Below are 24,339 nucleotides of genomic sequence, written 5' to 3' on the forward strand. Positions count from 1 at the left end.
TCCAGTGCAATTTCAGTTGTAAAGCATGACCATGCATGCTACCATGCATATAAGCAGGTATATTGTGTATATTCTTCTGAAACAAATAAGGTTGTTGAGTTTTGTATGTAGAAGAGCAAACACATGGAGCCTGTGGAGCCATTTTTTTCTGAATTCTATCAAAGAGGCTGTCATCTCGTTCTAATCTGTTGATGACAATGACAAATAAATCTTATCTTATCTTATACCGATTTGATTATTTTGGAAACCTACAGACCTTCAGTGAGCAGAACCAGATCCATAAATGCAATGTAGTTTTAGATTTTTTTGCAGGTTTAGTTTTGAGCATACTTCATTGTAGAGCTGACCTATTGTCACAGTTTAACATGAGTCAAATGTAATATTAGAACAAGCTATGAAACATTCACAGCGATATCAAGACAGAAGTCATAACAAAGTGACCATTATTTGACAGTTTAGAACCTGAAATGTAAGCACAGCTTCACCTGCAGGACTTAGAAGAACTGTCAATACTAAAGGAAGTGCTGCAGACAATTCACCTCCTGGCTCTAAGAACATAAAGGTTTGCTATAAAATAAAGTAAATAGTGCTACCAAACTACTGTCCTACAGATTGAAAATCTGTCCCTATTGCAGCCCAGTGTGGAGCACATTACCTCCAGTCCTTAAGCCTGGAGGACCAAGTCACTTCCTGTTCAGTTTCACATTGCTTTGACTCAAAAGCAAGAAGAAATAAAACAAATTTAACCCAGTATTACTAGTACAAATTCCTGCTGCAATATACATGAACATTACTAAAAACATCTTAAAACATGAAACCAAAAGAAAAGAAAAACAAAGAAAGAAGAAAACAAATTCTCAATGCAGTCACAAAACGGTATTCTACAGTATGCGTGAATATTGATGCACCTCAAAATACTCCTAACAAGAATCATTCAGATCTCTGAAACTGTTGAGCAAATTCCACAACAAATCCAAATACCTTAAAAAGAATTGCAAAAAATAATAAATGGAAAATATTCAGTGAAATCAAACAAGAAATTCTTATGAAGTTGAAGATTGCTTTCAACATCTAAACAAAAAACCTCAACAGCAACATAATAAAAACTAAAAGTAAGAATTAAACATACAGAATAAAAGTGTAAATGCTCTATTGGTGAAGCACTTCATACAGTCCAGAGAACGCTAGTAAAATTCAGACTATATTCAGTTATATATTCAGTTCACCTACTTAGACACACATTCACACACTGATGGTGGTGAGCTACTGGACTGTAGCCACAGCTGCCCTGGAGCAGCCTGAGGCATGCATGCACCGGATCCTCTGACCGCCACCAGCAGCCAGGTAAGGCGGGTGAAGTGCCATGCCCAAAGACCGAGATGAACCAGTCTGAGGGATTTGAACCAGCAATCTACCGGCGGCAGGATGAACTCCTACCTCCAGGGTCTCCATAAAACATTGATTTCAGTTCAAAAAGGAAAAGGGGAAACCCACTGCTTATTAAAGCCTTTCTCCAGTTGTCTTAGTCATTTTGCATGTGGATTCATATATTTTCCACATTATAAATATGTGTATATAATTTGTCCTCAAGGTCACAGTTAGCCATCACAATACACTTCCTTCATCCGTTTCCACCAGATACTTTGTTACTTTGTACATGTGCTTTTATAATAGTCTTGTTTTTATTTTTTTATTTTTTTTACCTGATTTGTGTTCACACAGCACTTCAAATCACCATCCATGGTTCTATTCCTCAGTTTCACTCTGACTGCTATGCACATTTTGTTTTCTAAAATCTTTTTAACCTCCTAACACATTATTCCCTTTTTTCTGATAATACTCTTTAAATATTTTCTAGTAATTATTTCCTGCTCTGTACATTATTTGAGCAGTTTTGAGTTTGACAAGTTCAATACATTTCATCTTGTTCATCTTTAATATAAGGAGTTTCTGTGCTCCAGTTGCAACTTTTGTGAATTACCATTTTTGCTTTTTTATTTTAATGTGCATAGTTGCTGTAAATTACAGCAACTATGCACATATGTTTCACAATACATAAGTGCATTTCCATGTGTTTCCCAAAATCTCCACAAAATAATATAAGCATGATGTGACAGTTGAACAAAATAATATCTTTACTAATTCCTGGTTTATCATATACCTTGTTTTGCCAGCACTGCAATACTCTTTGTTATTTTTGCTTTTGCATGTCTAAGGCAAGGCTTCCAGGATGTTTTATGATCCAACATAACACTCTGAATTTTGCTTTCATATACTCATATAGTATATATTTTAACATTACTATCATTATTTGTATTTGCTCCATTATTTTTCACTTTCCAAACCACATTATTTTTGATTTACATACAAATATGTATATCCAGCCATCAATTTTCTGACACCCTTGTCCCTAGTGGGGCCAGGAGGGGAGCTGGTGCCTATCTCCAGCTAACGTTCCGGGCGAGAGGCGGGGTACATTCTGGACAGGTCAACAGGGCAACACAGAGACAGACAGGACAAACAACCATGCACACACACACTCACACCAATTAACCTGACAGTCATGTTTTTGGACTGTGGGAGGAAGCAGGAGTACCTGAAGAGAACCCACGCATGCACAGGGAATCGAACCTAGGACCTTCTTGCAAGGCAACAGTGCTACCAACTGCGCCACTGTGCAGCCCAATGTTGTCAAACATATTTACTGATTTCTGAAGGTATTGTTTCTTATAGATTCCTTAAATAGCCCCTGACCAAAAAGTATTGCGTCATTACAAAAATATTACATAATGCGAGAAATCTTGAGAATTGTTTGCCATGAATTTGCAGTTCTCTGTTTGGGTCAGCTAATGGAATGTTAACGTACAGAGGTGCTGGAGACAGTATTTGCGCTGAGTAATGTTTTTTTAAATAGCAGAGTGTCCAATAAGAGGAAGGATAAAACGTCTCTCTTTACCAAAGTGGGAAAACAGCGCCACCCAGTGACTCAATTCTGTGGTACATTGTGTGAAAGTCTGACATTAATTCTGTTATTTTTCATTTTATTTTTATTTTTTTCTTGGTTTGAATTTTAAAGAGAAACACTGCATACTAATGTCATGTTAATTGACTTTGTGAAGTTTTATTTAATGTTTTGTATCATTGCCTGGTTCTGCAGTCAGTCTTTGGTCAGAAAACAGACTTTGTACAGAGCAATTTCCTTTTGGATTTTGATACCTTCTGAAATTACATTGATGGTTGATCATGTAAATTTAAAAAAAAAATCTTAAAAGATGTCTATTAGAGAATGATTTACTAATGACCTGATGGAATGTTATAGTCTGTTATTTTTGCACTTATTTTTCAGTATATTTTAAGTTCTGATATGGTTAAAAAAGTTTGTGTGGTGAGACTTTTTTTTTTGCCTTTTTGTAATGTTTGTAAGTGATTGAAGCAGTAGATTTGAATGCTGTGTTTAATTTCACTTTGTTTGTGTCCTAAGAAATACCTTTATGTTTTTCTCAGGAATGTTAGTAAAGGACTTTTATAATAAAGTTGATGTAGACAATAAAATTACTATTTACTCCTGAACCAGTAGTGACATAAAGCAATATATATATACTGCTATAAGTACACTTATAGCTATACGTATAGCAGTATGCAGACCCCTCACATTCTGGACACAAACTGTTTAGACTTATACTTTCAAAACAGAGTGTCCAGATCAATACCATGAGTTTTTGCACTGATTTAACCTTGTCATCTTGTTTTGTAAACACATTGTATATTCACATATTTACAAAAAAGTTTTTTACTTTTATTTATGTTTAAAATGTCCATCCATCCATCCATTTTCTGTTCACCCTTGTCCCTAATGGGGTCGGGAGGGTTGCTGGTGTCCATCTCCAGCTACGTTCCAGGCGAGAGGCGGGGTACACCCCGGACAGGTTGCCAGTCTGTCGCAGGGCAACACAGAGACATACAGGACAAACAACCATTCACACACACACTCACACCTAGGGAGAATTTAGATAGACCAATTAACCTAACAGTCATGTTTTTGGACTGTGGGAGGAAGCCGGAGTACCCGGAGAGAACCCATGCATGCACAGGGAGAACATGCAAACTCCATGCAGAAAGACCCCGGCCGGGAATCGAACCCAGGACCTTCTTGCTGCAAGGTAACAGTGCTACCAACTGCGCCACTGTGCAGCCTTGTTTAAAATGTCTGTTGTTTAAATCAAACTGGAGCCAAATGTCTTGTTTGTGTGCAAAAAAGATGGTGAATAAAGCTGATTATACATTTGTATTTTTGGCATCTCTGGTACAAAACAGAGCCAATGTTACCGGCTGTGACAAGAGGTGATTTGATCAAGGGTCAAAATCCAGAGTCGAAAGTTCCAAATGTAGATCAAAACTAAAACAAATTGAAATAGGATGCAAAATAATTATTTGTTTTGTTTTATAATCCTATGCAATTTAGTTACTTTTACATATTTTTGTGAAATCTACATGTTCTGTCTTCATGTACTATTGCTTAACTGTAATGATAAATATAGTAGTTAGTTATTTTAATACATAATTATAAAATGGTAGTAGGATAGGATACTGGAACTTAGCCACTACCTACTCACTGAGGAAAGTTGATTGTTTTATGCATTAGTTGTGCTCTTTGCCTCCACGACAACATGAAAGAACATCCTGAGTAAACAGGTTGTGGTGGATGTGATCCCAGTATGCTGTGGCTTTTACTTTGTTCCAGCACCTGCACAAGATATTGAAGATTCTTATAATGTCCAGCAGGATTGTTAAGATCAGTGGATCCTTCCAGTATAAAGAACTATTTTATTATACTCCTTGTTACATTCTATGCTTTGTGTTCTTTGTCACTTTTCTATCCTGGTGTCTTTGATTTACTTCATGGCACTGAATGGCTACATTCTTTTCGTGTAAAGTGTGTTAGATCTCAATGCTGCTTTTCATACAATCAGTCCTTATTCCTTTAACTAGACTGTAGAGAACACAACTACTCCCCTTAGCTTTTTCTTCACTCAATTTTCTTTGAAGTTTTGTATATGTTGTTGGAAAATTATGTGAAAGACTGACACAAAATAGTGGATATTTGTGATGTCGAAGGAAATATAAACATAGCTTTTATTCTCTTTACAAATATAGATCTCAAAAGTGGCATGCGTTTGTATTCAAACACCCTGAGTCAATATTCTGCAGAGGAAAACCTGACTGTCGATAAAGATGCGAGTCTTCCAGGATATATCTCTTCTGCACATTGAAATTTTGTCCATTCGGACTGGAGAGAATCTGTTAAGAGCAATTTTCAAGACGCTCAAGTGAAATAAAGTCTGAGGTTTAACTCAACCATTCATGGAAGATCAGATTCTGTAGTGTAGTGGTTATCATGTCCACCTAACATGAAACAGGTCTCTGGTTTGAAACTAGACAGAAACATTTCTTATCAATGTTATGTTTGTCACAGTGTTGTTGTCATAATGTGCGGGTGGTGAGAGTGGTGAGGCAGACGTAGCGGACCCAGGTCAGATGAATATGATGATTTTAATGATAAAGCACAGTCCAAACAACGAGCAGCAGGCACATCGACACACTGACCACGAATAGACCAGACATTGACAACGACAAGGACCCGACGAGGAACAAGGAACACAGGTGGAGTTAAATACACGGGAGGGTAATCACAGAAACGAGACACACCTGGGAACACTCAAGGGGAGGACAGGACAACGAAGAGACTTAAGGACACAGAACACTCTAAATAAACACAGAAAAACACAGATCCTGACAGTTGTATGTCAAGCAGACGGTTTCACATGTGTGATCTGGCACATGCAAAGTGACTTCTATGGTGTAATGGTTAGCACTCTTGTCTTTAAATACAGGGACCTTAGTAGGACCTTCTGGTGTTGCACCTCATCTTTCGCATACTGTACTTGTTCTCAGGTGTAGTTTGTGGTCTCTAATTTGAACTCAGACAGAAGGATAGATAGTTTGTTCATCTACAAGTTTCTGTGCTCTGTGAGAGAATCACATGCCATATTGCATATCATGTAGTGTTAATATTTGGCATTGTCTACAGCCCATCACTAAAATTGGCCTTTGATAATTTTTTTTTAGAGTTTCCTAGGAACTACCCAAAGAAGATCAGTTTCTGTATTACCTTTACTTAACATGCAAAATGTCTCTGGTTTGTAACCAGACAGAATTTTTTTCCCCCCAAGTTATGTTTACCACAGGGTGTTGTAGGTCACACAGAGGGGTTCACATGTGTGACCTGATACATGCCAAGACACTTCTATGGTGTAATAGTTAGCACTCCGCAGCCAGTAACCTGAATTAATGTCCCAGGAGGATGTCCTGCTATTGGTACCTAAACATTTGCACAAAGCAACACTTTCAGTTCAGTAGCTGTTCTCACTCTTCATTAATTAACTCTATCTTAAATCAGGTAGAAATAGAGGTTTGACATTTTGTCCACCTACTTACTCTCTAATAAATATTTCACATAGTTTATGGCCCGTCATTAAAATGAACCTTTTATAGTTTTTCTGCCTTCTACCTAGAAGATCAAAAGATCAGTTTTTGTATTGTAGCGGTCATCATGTTTAATTATTCTGTCTTGACTGTTTCTAAATCAAAATATTATCATGAACTCTGGGCTCTCAGAGGGAAGTTATGCTTCTTTAAAGATTACACTTTGCTTTCCTCCAGATGATCTGTTGTGTTTCTCGTGGGGTTTTATGAAGCTCCCAGGGTGTGACCAGCAGTTAGACAAAACACATTGTCCTAACATGTGTTTACTGGGGTCTCATGTGTTTCTTGAGTGAGTTCTGGTCTGAAAGCATTAGTCAGACTGGTTTTTTCCGGATGCGGTGACTCAGCGGTTCTCATTACTGACATTAGACCAGCTGTTCTCTGTGTGCTCGACCAACTTCATAGGGTTAATGCTCTCTCAACATGTGACAGGGAGAAGTTGGAATCAAACCAACAACCTTCTGATGGTAAGAGAACTCCTTCACCCACTGAGTCACAGTTACCCTGTGATGACCCAGTATGGTCCAGATTCTTTATAAAACAGCAGACTAGCCCTGTTGAGGCTTAATTCAGATTCATCCTGTTGAAAAGTTTGACATTTTTTCATGTATTTTTGTATTGTACAATACTTTTTTTTTTTACAATATTATTTGTACTGGCTAGTGAAGATACTGCCACAACTATTAACAGTTGAGAAAATTTTTCAAATTTAAAAATGAACAGTTAAGAGTTGGACTCCACCAAAGTTGCCATTTGTCATGGATTCTGTTCAGAACCTTTATAGACAGAATTTCTAGGTGCAGTCAGGGTGTTGAAGGGATCCGTTTTGGTGGCCTTATGACCGAGTTTCTGCTCCTTGCATGTGATGTGATCCTATTGGCTTCATCAGATCATGATCTGTATCTTTTACATGGGGTCTGTGGTGAGTCTGGACCTCCCTGCTTAGGCTTCCTGCAATTTGACACCGGATGGATGGATAAATGGAGACCAATTTTAACCTACTTGTCTTGTAATACCTGTAGATAACTTTGTATTTTTGGCAGTACATAAAGAAATAAATCTGAATGGAATCCTAGGCGGCATGGTGGAGCAAGTGGTAGCACTGTTCCCTGTAACCAAGAAGGTCCTGGTTTCAAATCCTGACCTGGGGTCTTTCTACATAGAGATTCCATATTGTCCTAGTGCATGTGTGGGTTCTCTCCAGATACTGCGACATGAGGTTGTCTGAAAATCTGTCCAGCGTCCACCCTGCCTTTTGCCAAATGAGCATCGGAGAAAGGCACAAGCTCCCATTGAGGGCGTGGCCCTGCATGGAGAAGCAGGTTATATACAATCGATGAATGGATGAACTGAATCTTTCAAATAATTTTACCAGGAACTACATTCACATTAAATTAAATTAGTCTGTTTTCTTCTATCTGTACCATGTTGGAAAAATTTGAACCATGTTTTATGGTGATACGTATTAGACTTGACTTTTATATCAAATTCTTATAATAGCTTAGAACAAGCTAAAAAGAATTCCAATTTGTCCAACAGACTTCACAAAAGTACTAAGAAAAAGATTCTTGCAGCTTCATACACTTGTCTATTCATTTTAGGTTTCTCTCCTTTTTGACAATTGTGGGGTTTTGTTTCAAAGTAGCCATACTACATCTTCAGAAAATTCATGCATCATCTTGTAAAAGCATTATGACCTCAATGTTTGTCCAACCCTCTTTTGTAATATTTATTTTATGTTGTTAGAGAGGGAGTGCTGAATGCTGCAGTGCCCTGAAAGATGCTGAATCATGAGAAGTATAGCTTGCAGTAGATCAATGCAGTTTCACACTGCAGACAGACTACATTGGACATGCTCTATTTTCACAATATAGCACTGTACTTAGTATCAGAAAGGACAATTAGATGACTGTATTGGAAGCAGATATTTTGCCTCTCAAAGAGAATTTTCCTCTGATTAATTTCCTGCTGACCTGATTCAAAGTGCCATGGTGAGCCTCCACCACACACCAACACATCCTCCCCAAAGACAGAGATCAATGAATAATTGATTAGGTTCTGCTCAAATGATATAGACTGCAAGCAAGCAGAAGGAACAGAGATCATTAAGAAAGTCCACCATTTCCGGAGACTCCCACTAACATAACAAAAGTAAAGATTTCATAGGAAAGTGCAGTGAGATTATCTGGTAATTGTAACATTTGTAACATGAAACTTGATATTTCCAGTTAATTTTACAAGCCACCTCTTCTAATTGCAAGTGTTTAATTTGAATGCTGAGTTCAAACTATAGTGTCAGTCAACCAAAAGTTTGGAATCCAGATGGTTTGTGTTGGGTTTCCACCCATACTGACAAGTGGTCGTCCCTCTCAAATGTCTTAGTATGGACAGATTTCAGCACACATCCATAAATAGAGAAAGCTAGAGGGAAACTAGTTGCTCATTTGTTTAAGTTTTGCCTCATCTTCTCTGCAACACCTATTACACAGAATTAACAGAGAGGGCCTCTGTAGATGACCTTACAATGCAAACTGTGTAAATCATGAGCATGAACACCTTTGCTGATAGAACATTGAATCACATTTAATAAGATTTAACATGCACACATAAGAAATAATCAATATAAAAATTATGGTCTGAATTTTTACTGTGTTATTGGATGTGCAGGTCCATGGAAAACCCACACTAGGTTCAGCCATACTCAACAAAATTTAAAAAGTAGGAAAATGTAGGGAGAAACACGAAATGTTCAAAATCACGCACGGGAAATGTCTGACTGATGTGGCAACAATCATCCAGAGGCATGTCTGTATTCACAAATGTATGAGGAACTATACCATTCAAAATACGTTGAACCACCTGTGACCCATGTATGTCCACTAAAACAGCAAAACTGTGTCCCTTTACATCAAGTCAGCAGAATCTTGAACAATGTGCTTAAGTACATTCATGACCAGAAATGAGCTCAGCCCTTACATGTGTGGAATACTTTAAGAGCAGTATGGGACAGAAAACCAAAGTGGTTTCTTAATTAAACTGACCAGAGCAACAAATGAATTCAAAATTATTCACACATCTTCCAGCTTCAAGTTTATATATTTTCCCCTTTTGATCTAACTCAGGGTTGTATCAATGTATTGAAGAGGCCAAACCAGACTTGGAGCTCATCATCATCATAGGTAAATGTTTAATACTGTAAAAACATACAAAAAGATGCTCACTAATTATATTTTGTCCATATAACGCCCTAAATAATTTTTGATATACCACAAACATTTCTTTTTAAAATTTGGTTATAAAATAAAGATTTCATAATATTGTTTTGGATTTTTGCAGGTGAATCACATGAATAATAAAAAAAAAGATCATTTTATTTTGAATCTTTTCATAGATAGACGTTAGTCCTAACGTGATTTTTTTTCGTTTGAAACACCTTAACATCCGCCCACACTAACCTCCAGATCTCAGTTAAATATCCGCTAAAACAGATACTTTGTTACAGTCTGGATTAAGGCGGAAGCTGTGCCACTCCCTCTGCTCAATTCTGTTACAGCAGCTTCCGCTATGACGTTTCTGAACTGGACCTTTGTGCTTTTTGAGCCACGTGGTGTGGGAAAATGAAGTATCATCTGACTTTTTCTTGAGCTAAACGATAGTTTACCAGGCTACTCTGTCTTCGGTTGCAATATAGACACTTAACTTAAGCTAATGGGTACCCTGACATGCAAAAGCGCGGTTCTGAAGAACCGGGTAAAATCTGTTCGCTGAGGTGCATTTCCGTTCTGCAGTCATTGGATAAAAGGGGCGGGAATGGAGGGTGAGGCCTAACGTCTCCAAAATGAATTTGATTGACAGCTTATCGGTCCAATCGCACATAAGCAGGTTAAATCTCATTGGTAGAAATCTACATCTGTATAAAACGCATACATAAGATAGCCAATGGAAACGTGAGGTGGGAGGCTCCATTGTTCTATAAAGGAGAGAAGCGACACAGTTGGTACGCATTTTACAGGCAAACCAAAGCAGATTCTTTTGACGTGGTACATCGACTTATCAGCAAAATGAGGGAAATTGTGCATCTTCAGGCTGGCCAGTGCGGAAACCAAATTGGTGCCAAGGTAAGCGAACCTGTGTTGCTGCAAATTGATTTTTTTCATCAAATGTTTTTGTTCTTTGTCACAAAAGCCGGCTCTTTGTGTTTCCTGCGCCACCGTAACCACACCCTGGGAATATCACTGTGGCCTACTTTCTCGACTCGACCATTAACTTGCTCTAAAACATGAATAGATGTGGGTGAAGCCGTGGAAACATTCATTTTTGTCGCGGTAGCTGCAGATGTATCCATTTTAAGAATTATTTTAATTTTTTTTTATTTTTTATTTTTCTTGTTTTCCTTTTTGTTTTCCAATGCATAAAATCCTGTTCAATAGGAAATGTATCTTGCGGGTTCAGCTTGAAACTGCACAAACGGCACTTGAAACGCCATTTAATCCTTAATCGTTTGAAAATGTCTTGGTGGGGAAAAAAAGGAAGTAGTCAGTAAGACGTAGACAAAAAAGCTCATCACATTGTGGTGTGTAATGGCCGATTATGTAACTTCAGGAACATTTATAGATTAGCTTATATCTTAATTTTTTTTAATTTATTTATTTATTGAGGCGGCTGAGGCCTACTAGTTGCTGGCTTTGAATGGCGCCCGGCATCTAAGAGGACGGTTAGTGACGTAGCTGGAAGGTTTGAAATTCATAGCCTCCCTCAACCAATAGGGGCGCGAAGCTGCGCGCTGCGGCGGGAAGGGACGTCAACGTTGAAATGGCGCCCTAAGCGTTTTTTTTCTTTTCTTTTCTCAAGCTGATTTTGCGTCTTTGTATATACATTTATTTTTTGTGTGTTCTAGTTCTGGGAAGTCATCAGTGACGAACATGGCATTGACCCAACTGGTACTTATCATGGAGACAGTGACCTGCAGTTGGACAGGATCAATGTCTACTACAATGAAGCTTCTGGTAAATATTACTGTTTTTATTTGGTTCGATAGACCAGTGTTAGATTCTAGCCTAATGTTGTGCTGCCTCTACTGTAAAGGTGGAAAGTATGTGCCACGTGCCGTGCTTGTGGATCTGGAGCCAGGAACCATGGACTCTGTGAGGTCTGGACCCTTTGGCCAGGTCTTCAGGCCAGACAACTTTGTTTTTGGTGCGTTGCTTACAATTTAAATCAAAACTTGTGCTACCTGTGAAAATGTCTTGAGTAAGAATTTTGGCCCTCTTATTTGCAGGTCAGAGTGGTGCTGGCAACAACTGGGCCAAAGGCCACTATACAGAAGGAGCCGAGCTGGTGGACTCCGTCCTGGATGTGGTCAGGAAGGAGGCTGAAAGCTGTGACTGCCTGCAGGGATTCCAGCTCACACACTCCCTCGGTGGTGGTACAGGCTCTGGCATGGGTACCCTGCTGATCAGCAAGATCCGTGAAGAGTACCCTGACCGCATCATGAACACCTTCAGTGTAGTTCCTTCCCCTAAAGTGTCCGACACAGTCGTCGAGCCCTACAACGCCACATTATCAGTCCATCAGCTTGTAGAGAACACAGATGAAACCTATTGCATTGACAACGAGGCCCTGTATGACATCTGTTTCCGCACACTCAAACTCACAACCCCCTCATATGGTGACCTCAACCACTTGGTCTCTGCCACCATGAGTGGTGTCACAACCTGCCTGAGGTTCCCTGGACAGCTCAATGCTGACCTGCGCAAGCTGGCTGTGAACATGGTGCCATTCCCACGTCTGCACTTCTTCATGCCAGGTTTTGCTCCCCTTACCAGCAGAGGCAGCCAGCAGTACAGATCACTCACAGTACCTGAGCTCACCCAGCAGATGTTCGACGCCAAGAACATGATGGCTGCCTGCGACCCGCGCCACGGCCGCTACTTGACTGTGGCTGCCATCTTCCGTGGCCGCATGTCCATGAAGGAGGTGGACGAGCAGATGCTCAATGTCCAAAACAAGAACAGCAGCTACTTTGTAGAATGGATCCCAAACAATGTCAAGACTGCAGTCTGTGACATTCCTCCTCGTGGGCTCAAAATGGCTGCCACGTTCATCGGCAACAGCACAGCCATCCAAGAGCTGTTCAAGCGCATCTCTGAGCAGTTCACAGCTATGTTCAGGCGCAAAGCTTTCCTCCACTGGTACACCGGTGAGGGTATGGATGAGATGGAGTTCACTGAGGCAGAGAGCAACATGAATGACCTGGTGTCTGAGTATCAGCAGTACCAGGATGCCACTGCTGAGGAGGAGGGAGAGTTTGAGGAAGAGGGTGAAGAAGATTTGGCCTAAATTCTTCTGTCAATGTTGTTCCTGTTTGTCCTGTTAACTTGTGACCTCTTGCAATTTTCTGTGTTCTAAATAAATGACTTCTCCACACAAATGGTTTTTGTTTTTTATGTTCTGCACTTATTGGTTGGAGATATTGAAGTTGATTAAGTCAGACTATTTTCTTTTCAGCTATAATGGATGCAGGACTGAGACAAATCATAAGAAGGGGGTTGGTGGTGAAACTATAAACCAGAGTTAATTGAAGGTTTGTTCATGTTCAGACGTTTAGACTTTATTCACCTGCAGCCTTAAGACTTATCAAAGGGGAATGGAACACCTGCAGCAAGTGTTCTAGGGGGACAGAGTTCTACAAGCATATATGGACAAGCATTTATAGCTTTAGTGGAGTTTTTTTCCCCCTTAAAACTGAAAAGGTACATTTCTGAAAACTTGCCAGTCTTGATAAACACCAAAATATGCAAATTTCTTGGTCAACAATTTAGAATTTACTTTGCAACTTAAGTTGCCTTTCTTCTAAGCCTGTTAAGATGTAAGATGAGTCCACTAGATGGCAGTGTTGGTTATGCTTTGGTCAGAAGTAATCTTTGCTCAAAGACCTGATGTACAGTAGTTCCCTCCCATTGCAGTGGAAAACCATTGACATCACTGGTAGTGGACGGTTCCCTGTAGGTCATTCCAGGCAATGGCTGCTAATTGGGATGAAGCTTAGTGTCTCCTCACCAGTTGGAGGGTTACGTTCTGCCATGTGCAGGCATACGATCCAACTGAGATCCAGCTTTACTGCTTCAGGAAAATGAAAGTGACAAGGCTCAGCCTTTTGAAATGGCAGCCATTCGCAAGACAATCTTACTGGCAGGAAGATCTTATGCAATATTGTTACTCCAACAAATTTCTTGTTTTACAATAACTATATGGTCTTACCCAATATTCCTGCTTGACTGCATGTGAGAAAATTTTGTAGCTTTTGCTTAAGCTTTATTTGAATTTTCATTCACTGCAAGATCAAAGATTTTAAGATTGAAGGTTTTCTACAAGCAATCCTACTCAACTTCCTATTTGCTGGTAGCACTTATAATGTTGCCTCATTAAACATCTAAATAATCCTCCCATCTGTTAGTTTATACTTGAATATCCTGCTTAGCATGAGATTATACAACATTCAACCTGCAGAAAAGCAACCAAAAGTCTCTTTTGACAGAAACTCATTGATACTTGCATGGTTTTTAGTGGTTTGGAATGAAATGTGTGACTGAATTGAAATTATTATTTTTTTTTACAAAATGGCTTAAGACATTTGTTCTAAATTGATTCTACATACCAATTTAAATTTTATTAATAAAATTATTGTGGCTGTTAACATTTGCACCTATATAGTTTTTTTTACAACTACAAACTTGTTTTATTTGAGATTTTATGTGATAGACAAAAATAAAAGTTGATGCATATGTGTAAAGTGAAAAGAAAATGATAGCTTTCAATATCTTACAAATTAAAATCTGAAAAGGGATTGTGAATTTATATTCAGCTTCCATGACACTGCAGGTCTTTTAGACAGCCTTCCACATCTACAAAGAATAAGATTTGTAGATGTGCAGGTAAGATCAAGTACAGTCAGACTGTGTGGAGAGCAGCTGTGAACATCAGTTTTCACTTTCTCCCACAGGTTCTCAACAGTCCATAGTAGCACCTTGGAGCTATAGAATAACTAGAATTACTCATGAATAGGATTTTAATCTTTGTGTCACTTTCTCCATCTGATCTTTAGAAAGAAGCCATTATGACTCAGAACTTGCGAAAAAAATATATATATATTTTTTCTGATCTTTCTTCATACATAAGAAATGTTTTCACCACAGGGAGGCGCCACCGTGGCGTGTTTCAAAACTATTAAAAAACGCATCTTTTTTTTCTCGTGTATTTTTACACTTGTCTTCTTGTGGGTTGACTTTAAAACATCTTGTTTGTTCTACTGTAAATGAAAGCATGGAGAGATGTTCTAAATGGGGTTCAATGAATGAGACAACATTCATTTCACAGATTTTCTGTGAAATCTTTTTTCCTGTAAAAGCTACACTGCTAAGTCTGTACGGCTTTTATTGACAGGCCCTCTGTACCACATAGGAACTACTCTAATTACCTGTAGTATTTTAGTAAAATCAGAAGAAGCAAACACACCATGAAGTTGGCAGCTCAGAGTTTTCTGACCATCTGTGTAACATTTACTGTAAATGTGCCTGGGCAGGAATCCTGGAATATCTGCTGTAGTGTCACAGTAAATGTATGAAAGGAGTTGAGGAAGTGACCTGGCATGCTTGTGCTGACATAAACAGACAACACTTCCTGTCTCCTGCAGAGAGGTTCTTGTGGGTCGACATTGCATTGGAGAGTAATGAGTACATCTTGTTCCTGTGTTTATTTTTGTACTTCAAACTAAAACCACAAAAATGGCCCAATCCCATGTTGATGTGCAGTATTTGTTTTCCATTTCCATTCTTTTTAGTGAAACAGGTTAGAAGTGATGTTTTACAGCTCGGATTAGGATCAGGTTATTTCCTCATTCTAATCCTCAGACCTCTCAGAATGTCAGGATAGTTGGCAAGTTTTTTCAAGTTAGTTTATTCATATAGAGCCAGTTTATTAGCAAGTCATCGCAAGACGCTATACAACACAAAACAGGTCCAGTTCATATCAAACATTTTTATTTTATTTTTTACTACAGCCACAAACTTAAATGTATCTTATTAAAATGTTATGCTAAAGATAATTACAAAGTAGTGCATGATCATAAAGTTGTAGGAAAATGAGACCAAATTATTAGATTTTTTACTAATACCTGAAATGTGTTCAGGTTCCTTTAGTCATTATCTTGTAGGACCACTTTCAGCTGAAAGCTCAGCTGTTGCTGCCAGAACTGATTTTCAACAGACTGAGAAGGTGTACTATTCCTCTTTGTAAAATACAGTACAGACCAAAAGTTTGGACACACCTTTTAATGCAATGAGTTTCCTTTATTTTCATGACTATTGACATTGTACAGTAGATTCACACTGAAGGCATCAAAACTATGAATAACACATGTGGAAATATGTACTAAACAAAAAAGTGTAAAACAACTGAAAATACCCCTTATATTCTAGTTTTTTCAAAGTAGCAACCTTTTGCTGTGATTACTACTTTGCACACACTCTGCATTTTATTGGTGAGCTTCAAGAGGTCGTCACCTGAAATGGTTTTCACTTCATAGGTCAACCTGTCCTGTCAGGTTAATAAGTGGGATTTCTTACCTTATAAATAGTCATGAAAATAAAGAAAACCCATTGAATTAGAAGGTGTGTCCAAACTTTTGGTCTGTACTGTAGATCAAACTCAGTCAAATTAAAAAAGAGCCTTTATAAACATAACATTTCAAGTCTTGCCATCAATTCTTAGTTGGATTTAGGTCTAGGCTTTGACTGGGCCTCTTCAGTATAGGAACCAGTCCCTATACTGGTCCAGTATAGGGATCTATAACCCTAACTCCTAACCCTATGAAAATGCTTTGATCTTTTCTGGTTGTATGTTTTGGTTGTTTGCTTGAGAGGGAAACTCCAATGCAGTCTCAAGTTTTTTTGCATCCTTTGAGAGATCGTCTTCCAGTTTCTACTGCATTTAGATTCATCCATTTTCCCATCAATTATGACAAGTTCACCAGTCTTACTGAATCAATGAATCCCCACAGCATGATGTTGCCACCATAATATTTCATCATGAGCATGCTGTGTTCTGATCTGCTTTGCAAGTTTTCTGCTGCATATAGCTGACAGCTTTCTCAGTGCCCTATCTGCTGTGCTCCTTGTTGTTTGTTCATTAATGTTCTCTAAGAAACTTTTGAAGTCTTCAAGGAACGCCTGGATTTGTATTGAGATCATGCAGTTAAAGCCAGAGGTGGGAAGGTGGCCATTTTCTAAGCATGCATGTTTTGGTTTTAGCTTTAGCTTGTTAGGTTGTATGTTTTTGTGTATTTGTTTTTACCCATGTCTATTTATTAAGGAGTCTCACTCCCAGCCTGAGTCAGAGGCTGCACTGACTACTTACCCAGGTATCTTCCATCTGATGTGATGGAAGATGGAAATAAAAGAGCAGCTGGAGAGAAAGCTGCAAAGAGAAACAGAGTGATGGGAAGTTCGGCTCTTTGGCCCCACCGGTCTAGATACTGGATTCATGAGGTAGACTGTGGAAGGACGCTAGGCTGGAGCGGCAGGCCCTCTACACGCCTTTACCATTAAGACTGCTGGACATCTAGAGTTTTTAGGGCGCTACCACGTTTTTAAGATTTTATATATCTTCCACTTGTTGTTTATTATGGTATGTTAATAAATGTTTGCAATTTTTTATTCTTGTCTGGTTTTAAACACACTGCTCATTCCTGTGATATTGAACTTGTACTTTTTTGCATTTCCTATTTTTACTATGGTGTTGCTGGAACCACAATAATTGGCCTTCATTTTCTGTTTACTTAAAATAGTAGCACCACTGGCCACCACTACACATACACTGAATAAAAAGACATATTTTTAGAGACCAGAGGATCTAAGCGCTGAATAAGTCTGTTGTAGTCATTATGCTTCCATTGGCTTTTTGGAGGCCTAAGCATATATGAAAACTCACCAAACTTGGTGGATACCTGCATGAAATTAACATATTTTAAGGTGGTAGCAAAAAAGGCAACAGTGTCACCTGGCAATTTTCAAAATACCTTCTGCATTGACCTTAGTTTATCGTAGAATCATGACCATTGGTACATTTGTAGAACTCCCCAAGAGATACAGAAATCCCTCTTACACCTTCGGTCTACACAAAGCAGGAAGTTGGCCATCTTGGATTGAACTGCCAAATTTGAACCCATTTTCACCTTTTATAGCCTCTGCATTAGATTGAACTTCTACAGATTTGTATCAATTGGTTTCAACCTTGGACAATTTGCTCATAAGGCATGGGGGAATAAAAGTTATCAAAACAGTGAGTTTTTGAGCATGTTGAAGGGGCGTGGCCAGAGCTCATCATGAATAACAAAACTATTATACCTCCAACACGAAAACTCACCAGGACACCAAACCTCCGACACTCCATTATGATGTCATCATGTTTGGCTATTTGTAGTTCTTACCATATTTAATATTACCACCACTGGTCCAGTTCGGTTCATCCTTAGGAACAAAGTCCAGATGGCTGAAAGTGTCGCGTCCTTCAGTTCAAACAATTATATGAAAGTATAGACATGATGGGAATGTCCCACCATCATAGCAGGCCTGAAGGTAAGCTTTGCTTTTTATCTAAAGACCCTAGTCGATCACATCAAGTCACTGACTTTGCAGCAATCCCTCTTCCTGAGCAAACATGTATTGACAGGTTGTTCAATAGATCTTGAAATATTTCCATCTATGGTCAAACATGTCTTTCAAATTAACCTGAAATGGAAAATCAATTTGGTTTTGTATAACGGTTTTTTTACCCACCTGCAGGCCTGTTGAATCCTGACTCAGGCGGCAATATGAACACAAACTGACAATCAAGAAAATGTTTCACCTAACCCTTATATTGAATTCCCCTGTTGCTCCTACAATAAAGAATTTAAATTGCCAGGAGGGGCAGGTACTTTCATCAGAATGCTGAGGGGCTTTCAGAGCAACATAGCAACACAAAACGTCTGCTGTAAGTTTACTTGAAACTTACAGCAGCTTTCCCAGCCTTTGCTTTTTGAGGGGTTTTTTTTATCTAAAGGCAATCAAAATCATTGAGATCAGATGTTCTGTGCTGCTGTCAGACTAAATTTAAACACTGTAATTCAGAAGCAGTTCGTTTCCTACTGAATGAGGCAAGGGTTTGTTTGTGTGTGTGCGCATGTAGGCGTGTGTGTGTGGGCGTGTGTGCGTGTGTGGAAGTTTTAGTCTGCACAAGAGTATCTCTTGCTCTCAGGAAGGAGCTTATCAACATCCACACACAAGTTGAATTGCTGTCTGAAGTTTCTGTCTACTTTACTGCAAAAGAAAAAGAGAGAGACAGAGAAAGAGAAAGGGAACCAGTGCAGAAGATGCAAGGTGACAGAGAAAGGTTGAACAAAGCAGCCGGATGAAAACTGACCTCCTCCTGCTTCTCCCCACCAACCTGCAGTCAAACAATCGCGATCTCCACACCCCTTTGTTCAGGACTCTCATCAGTCTCGCAGTGGGAGGTGTGGTCAGAAAGAGGAGGAAATTGCTCTGAATTTGGAGGTAATTGAAAACACCTATATCCCCCCTGCGTCTCCATCTTTATCTGCTTTATAAACCTTCACACCCCTTCTTTCTCTGTGGAGCCCACTTTCTATACCAATACTGTCCTAATGGCACCCCATACCCATCCTGCCCTCCATCTCCTATTGGACTGAATTGATGCAAACGATTGTGTGTCCATTTGCCGTCTGAAGGAGAGGTTACCCACTTGTGTGCTATGCCCACTGTTTTCTGCCCTTCTTTCCCCAATTGCAGGTATTGATGCCCTGCTATTGTTCCGCCCTGCCCAGGGGGTGGAGTGGTTTGTGGGAAAATTGGGGGACCCCTCAGGTGTTTGATGGCTTTTATTGATTCACACCAGACTCTCCATCTCCTATTTACCGAACTTTACGCTGTGCAAGCTTTACAGATAGCAGCTAAACCGCAGAGGTGGTTATTGTTAAACGGCATTATTCTGTTTTAAAATGTAGAGGAGCACTTTTTGCCTTTGTGGGTGTGTAAGTGTGCATGCTGCTGATCGATGCGGTGTCTCAAATTAAAGATGTTCTGATTTCTAATGTCTAATTAATGTAACTCCTGGTTACTCAGAACGCCTTCAATTCTCTCAGCAACAATTCAAGCACTTTAAACTTAAACGATCAACCATGAAAAATAGAGCCCTAATAATCCCAGCAGTTTTCATTCCTTGTTCATGCTGTTCTTTTCTCTGAAGTTACAGTCGGGTACAATGTAATTATGTTTGTGAAAACTCTTCTGTCTTTTTCTTTTTTGATACTCTTGAGTGTTTTAGATTATTAAATCAATTTCAATATCAGACAAAAAACCCAGAAAAAATGTCATTAGCATTATTCTATGGGGTACCATTAGTAAAATTATACATAAATAATGAACAGCAATAATTTGGGTTATTTAGCCTGTTATAAGACAAATGTCTAGTTAAGTTAAATATTTAGCTGCATGGTTAGCACATTTCTTAACCAATTGAATATTTAACTCACTAGCTAAATTAACTTCAAGCCAAATCATTAGCTTTAAACTGAATATTTATCTTGCTAGCTAAATTAGCTTAAGCTAAATATTCAGTTTAAAATGATTGCTGTCATTTTATTATTTAGTTTTTAAAAAAAAGCTTTCTAATCCAGTCTGGGTCAATCTTGGTAAATTATGAATTCATTTCTTTTTAAAAAAAACTTACTTTAAATTTTTCACCTATTTTTGTTTTATTGTCTTAATCAAAGAATTAAGAAAGCACTTCCAATATAACTTATCTAAGTGAAGTAGCAAAAAGATCTAACTAGCAATTAATTATGCACCGATCTAAACAAATTCAAGAACAAATGAGAAACAAAGGCATTGAAATCTAAAAGAACTTCACAGCCATTTCCAGGACTGGCCCAAGCCTCCATGGGGCTCTAAGTGAAATGTGGTTTTGGGGCCCTCTATTTCTACTAATAATGTGGACTGCTTGCAATCAACAGTCAGGCGATTAGATCATTCACACACCTGCTACATTTATTGCATCTCTTACAGTACTGTTTATATTATATACTACAGTATATGCATATATAATATAGGACACATTTATCGCCCGGTCAATTTATCAGCCTTTTTGGACCTTCAAGGAGGCTTTCCAATAAAATCGGTCATTCCCCACACATTCACAATGATGATGTCTAGCTACGCAAGTGCAGCCACAGCTGCCCTGGGGAGTCCCACCAATTGCAGGGCAAACTGTGTCGCCACCATCACTCCAAAAGATAAACTGACTAAATGCAAATTGTAAAAAAGAAAAAAAAAAAAAAACATTCAAATGCCTCCTGAATCTTATAAATGTTTGTGCTATCCATGGGTTAACTGTGGAGGAATTTTGGTCCATCCTTCTACTCACAAGACAGTTTAAATTCAGTCACACTGCAGTGTTTTTGTCAATGATCAGCCTGTTTAAGGTCATGCCACAGTAACATATTTAGATTTAAGTCAACACTTTGACTAGGCCACTCCACAATCTTCATTTTACTTTGAGATTTTTTTTCTTGTCTTTCAAGGTTGGACATGCCACAGAGCTTTGAATCATAGTTCTACTCTGTAATCAAAATGTGCTTCATCTTAAGGTCCCACTCTGTTTCAGGGTCTTCTGGTAGAAATGAGTCTTCTAGGCCCAGTACATGACAGACTTTCTTTATGCAAACTGAGGACAACATTCATCTAGTCAGTTGGTGGTGATGGACCAGAGATTTGGCCTTTTTAGTTTTCCTCTGACATCAATAAACCTCACTTTTATATATTTGTTGTTTTCTCTTTTAAATCATTGCTGTCAATGATGCTCAATCATAAACCTCTGTTCATGACAGGGTAACGTGTAGCTACTGAGTTAAAAGCTGTGGAACATCTGAGGTTCAGCCAGTTACTATCAGGATGTAGAAGGTTCTACCATTTGTACTTCCCATCATGTTGACATTGTTCCTGCCTGCTTGAAAGTTCAACAATGACTTCATCATCTCATCTCCACAGCATCTTTGTGTTCAATCTGTTTCTACAGAGTAATTGTTGTCATCATGACTTAGACTTCTGACTTTCTTCTGTCTCTGAGTTTCTGCTCTGCCTGAAACTCAAACTAGTGTGAGAAACAGTATCCACATGCTTGAAGACACAAAGACTTGCCACGGAGAGAAACTGCGACTTCAGAAACACATGTAGAAAGACTCCTGGGTGCGAGACTCAGTCACTGATCTCAGGGGGAGTGTGGAGCAGAAACCGGATTAATGAGCACTTAGCAGCAAACACGTAGACAACGTCAAACAGGGAAATAACAAAGATCCTGCAGATTACCACTTTAGCAGGCTTTTCAAATGTAGAACGATGAGCAGCAGCGTGATCCAATTGGTGGGTACAGAAATAGAACAGTTAGAGACGCTTGTGTTCAGCGGCGTGAAGAAGAGGTGAGGTGAGGATTCACAGAGTGCAGGCTCTCCATGCCGATAACCAGCTCTTCATCAGCACCCTTTTGACACCAGCATTCACCCACTGGAACATATCATTTTCAGAATGCGTGATGTATGCTCTCCCGCTATTACATTTTCAACTTGAGCTGCACTTGTTTATATAACAAACCCCTCCACTCAATTAGGGTGCCCTGGGGTGGGAGGAAGTGGGGCTGCATATCTATGATCTCTCTCACTTTGTCTTGCCTCTCAAACACTCTGATGTTTGCACTGTCACACACTCTGAATCTCTATCTACCTGCAGAACAGTTTTGGAAATGATTGGAGTAAAAACATATCTTCCATCCATCCATCCATCCATCCATTATCTGAACATGCTTGTCCTTGCAGGGTCATGAGGGGGGCTGGTGCCTCTCTCCAGTGGTCATCGGGTGAGAGAATAAGTGTAAAATAGTAAAAATGATTTCACAGAAGAACTTTTAGAGAAAGAAGATGAACATTTTTGCTTTACTAAAAGTCACAGGGTTTCAGACTTGCTTGGCAGGACCAGGCCAAGAAGGAAATTCTTGATATTTTTGAAAATAAATCTAAGGCAAAGTGTTTAGTAGAAAAAAAAATTGTAAAGTGTGAGGAATACATTAAATGTGTCCAGTTCATCCTACACATAATTTAATCTAAGAAATAACACATAATGCTCAACTTTGACACAAACCAAACAATTCTGTAAGAAAAGTCTATCAACAAATGTTTCCATTTAATATATAGCGTGTTGTGAAAAAAAAAAAGCTTGTGAGGTCGGCAGCAGACATACTTATTCTTTGGGAAAAAATATGTCTACAATAATAATACTAATATTAATAATAATACAAATAAAAAGCTGTGGAAATCAAAAAATACAATAGGTGTTCAGTTTTTTGTAATTAACTGATTTCATCAGGTCCAGTTCTGAGCATCACAGATCTGGCAGCTTGACCTCTTTGACGATCCAGTTCCATTCACCTCACATTACAACACACTGCAATCATTTGCTCTGCTTGGAGGTAATGTACTATATTAGTACGAGCATTGGGTATCAAGCTGTGCAAACACAGCCGGCAGGATGTGGAGGGATTGATCTGAGGCTAAAGGTGAGGAAGTGGTGCCAACAGGTCTGGACCCCACAGAGTGGAACCAGTCAAATTGACTAATATTTGAGTTTAAACTAAGCAAAGATTAGCACAGTTTGTGACCTTGGGAATGTTACTTTATTGTTGATTTTTTTTTCCATGAAAAAGAGACACTTACTGATGGAAAAACATGAGCTGTGAAGCTTTCTCCATGTTCAGATGGAGACATTTGAAGGTTTCTTTCTGCTTTTGCTTCACATATGCACTCACACTTTTCATCTATTGTCAGCAGGCAGATGTGAAAAGACAATATAATATCTATAATAATATAGATATATAGAGTTCTTGTTCTGTTCTAATTGTCATCACATTTAAATTTGTTCATATCCCAAACTAATGCCATATCTCAGAGGAAATACCAAAATGTGTTCAAAATAACCTTTATTATCTGATGAAGAGATTTTAGGGTGTAAATGATACAACAAAGACCTAACTGTGCAAAAGTCTTCAGCAAACATAATGCTGGAATCAAAAATAGTGTGCTGTCGATGTTCAAATGTTTACTTTTTCTCATGTTAAATCCTTCAATATGATTTAGTCTAATAAGACATAAAGTGCATCAACTAGAAGGAAAGTGATAAATGTTTGTTTTTTTTCATAATGTTTTAGTATTAAAACCCTGTAAACTCTGAGTGGGTGAATTTGATAGGTATTATTAAAGTGTCTGAAGAGTCCAGCATGAGTAAAAATGGGCTACATAACTTCAGCTTGTTCACTTCCTTCCACTGCAGTGCTAGTTGCAAGTCTATTGGGGGTCGTTTAGGATCCCTGTTATTCAATATCTACAAGCTCCCACTAGGTCAGGGTAGAACAAAAAATATAATTATCTACCATAAATACACAAATGATACACAGCTCTATATTACGATGTCCCCAGTTAACTCCCATTTGTGCACTGAACAGATGCTTAGAACAGATAAATGTGTGGCTGTGCCATCATTTTCTACAGTTGAATAAAAACAACACTGAAGTTATTATCTTTGGACCTAAAGCGGAATGATCTAGAGCAGAGGTCTGCAACCTGTGGCTCCAGAGCCGCATGTGGCTCTGTGGACTGTCTTCAAGGACACGCACAGAGGAAAATGTACCCAAATTATT

The 24,339-nt window shown here is 38.8% G+C and overlaps 1 protein-coding gene across 1 annotated transcript; it reads left to right on the forward strand.

Annotated features, from left to right (window-relative positions):
• The first annotated feature begins 10,498 nt into the window (after nucleotides 1–10,498).
• Nucleotides 10,499–12,973, forward strand: LOC114154726 (tubulin beta-1 chain). Its single transcript, XM_028034069.1, has 4 exons — nucleotides 10,499–10,661; nucleotides 11,441–11,549; nucleotides 11,629–11,739; nucleotides 11,822–12,973. The coding sequence occupies exons 1-4, from the start codon at nucleotides 10,605–10,607 to the stop codon at nucleotides 12,880–12,882; spliced, it is 1,338 nt and encodes a 445-aa protein (XP_027889870.1). The 5' UTR covers nucleotides 10,499–10,604; the 3' UTR covers nucleotides 12,883–12,973.
• Nucleotides 12,974–24,339: the final 11,366 nt, after the last annotated feature.

This window comes from Xiphophorus couchianus, chromosome 12 (genome assembly GCF_001444195.1).
Source record: "Xiphophorus couchianus chromosome 12, X_couchianus-1.0, whole genome shotgun sequence".
Classification (NCBI taxonomy): Eukaryota; Metazoa; Chordata; class Actinopteri; order Cyprinodontiformes; family Poeciliidae; genus Xiphophorus; species Xiphophorus couchianus.

Coding starts and splice junctions, on each gene's coding strand:
- LOC114154726 (XM_028034069.1), top strand. CDS start 10,605: ATGAGGGAAATTGTGCATCTTCAGGCTGGCCAGTGCGGAAACCAAATT. Junction 10,662..11,440: donor GAAACCAAATTGGTGCCAAG/GTAAGCGAACCT, acceptor TGTGTGTTCTAG/TTCTGGGAAGTCATCAGTGA. Junction 11,550..11,628: donor CTACTACAATGAAGCTTCTG/GTAAATATTACT, acceptor TCTACTGTAAAG/GTGGAAAGTATGTGCCACGT.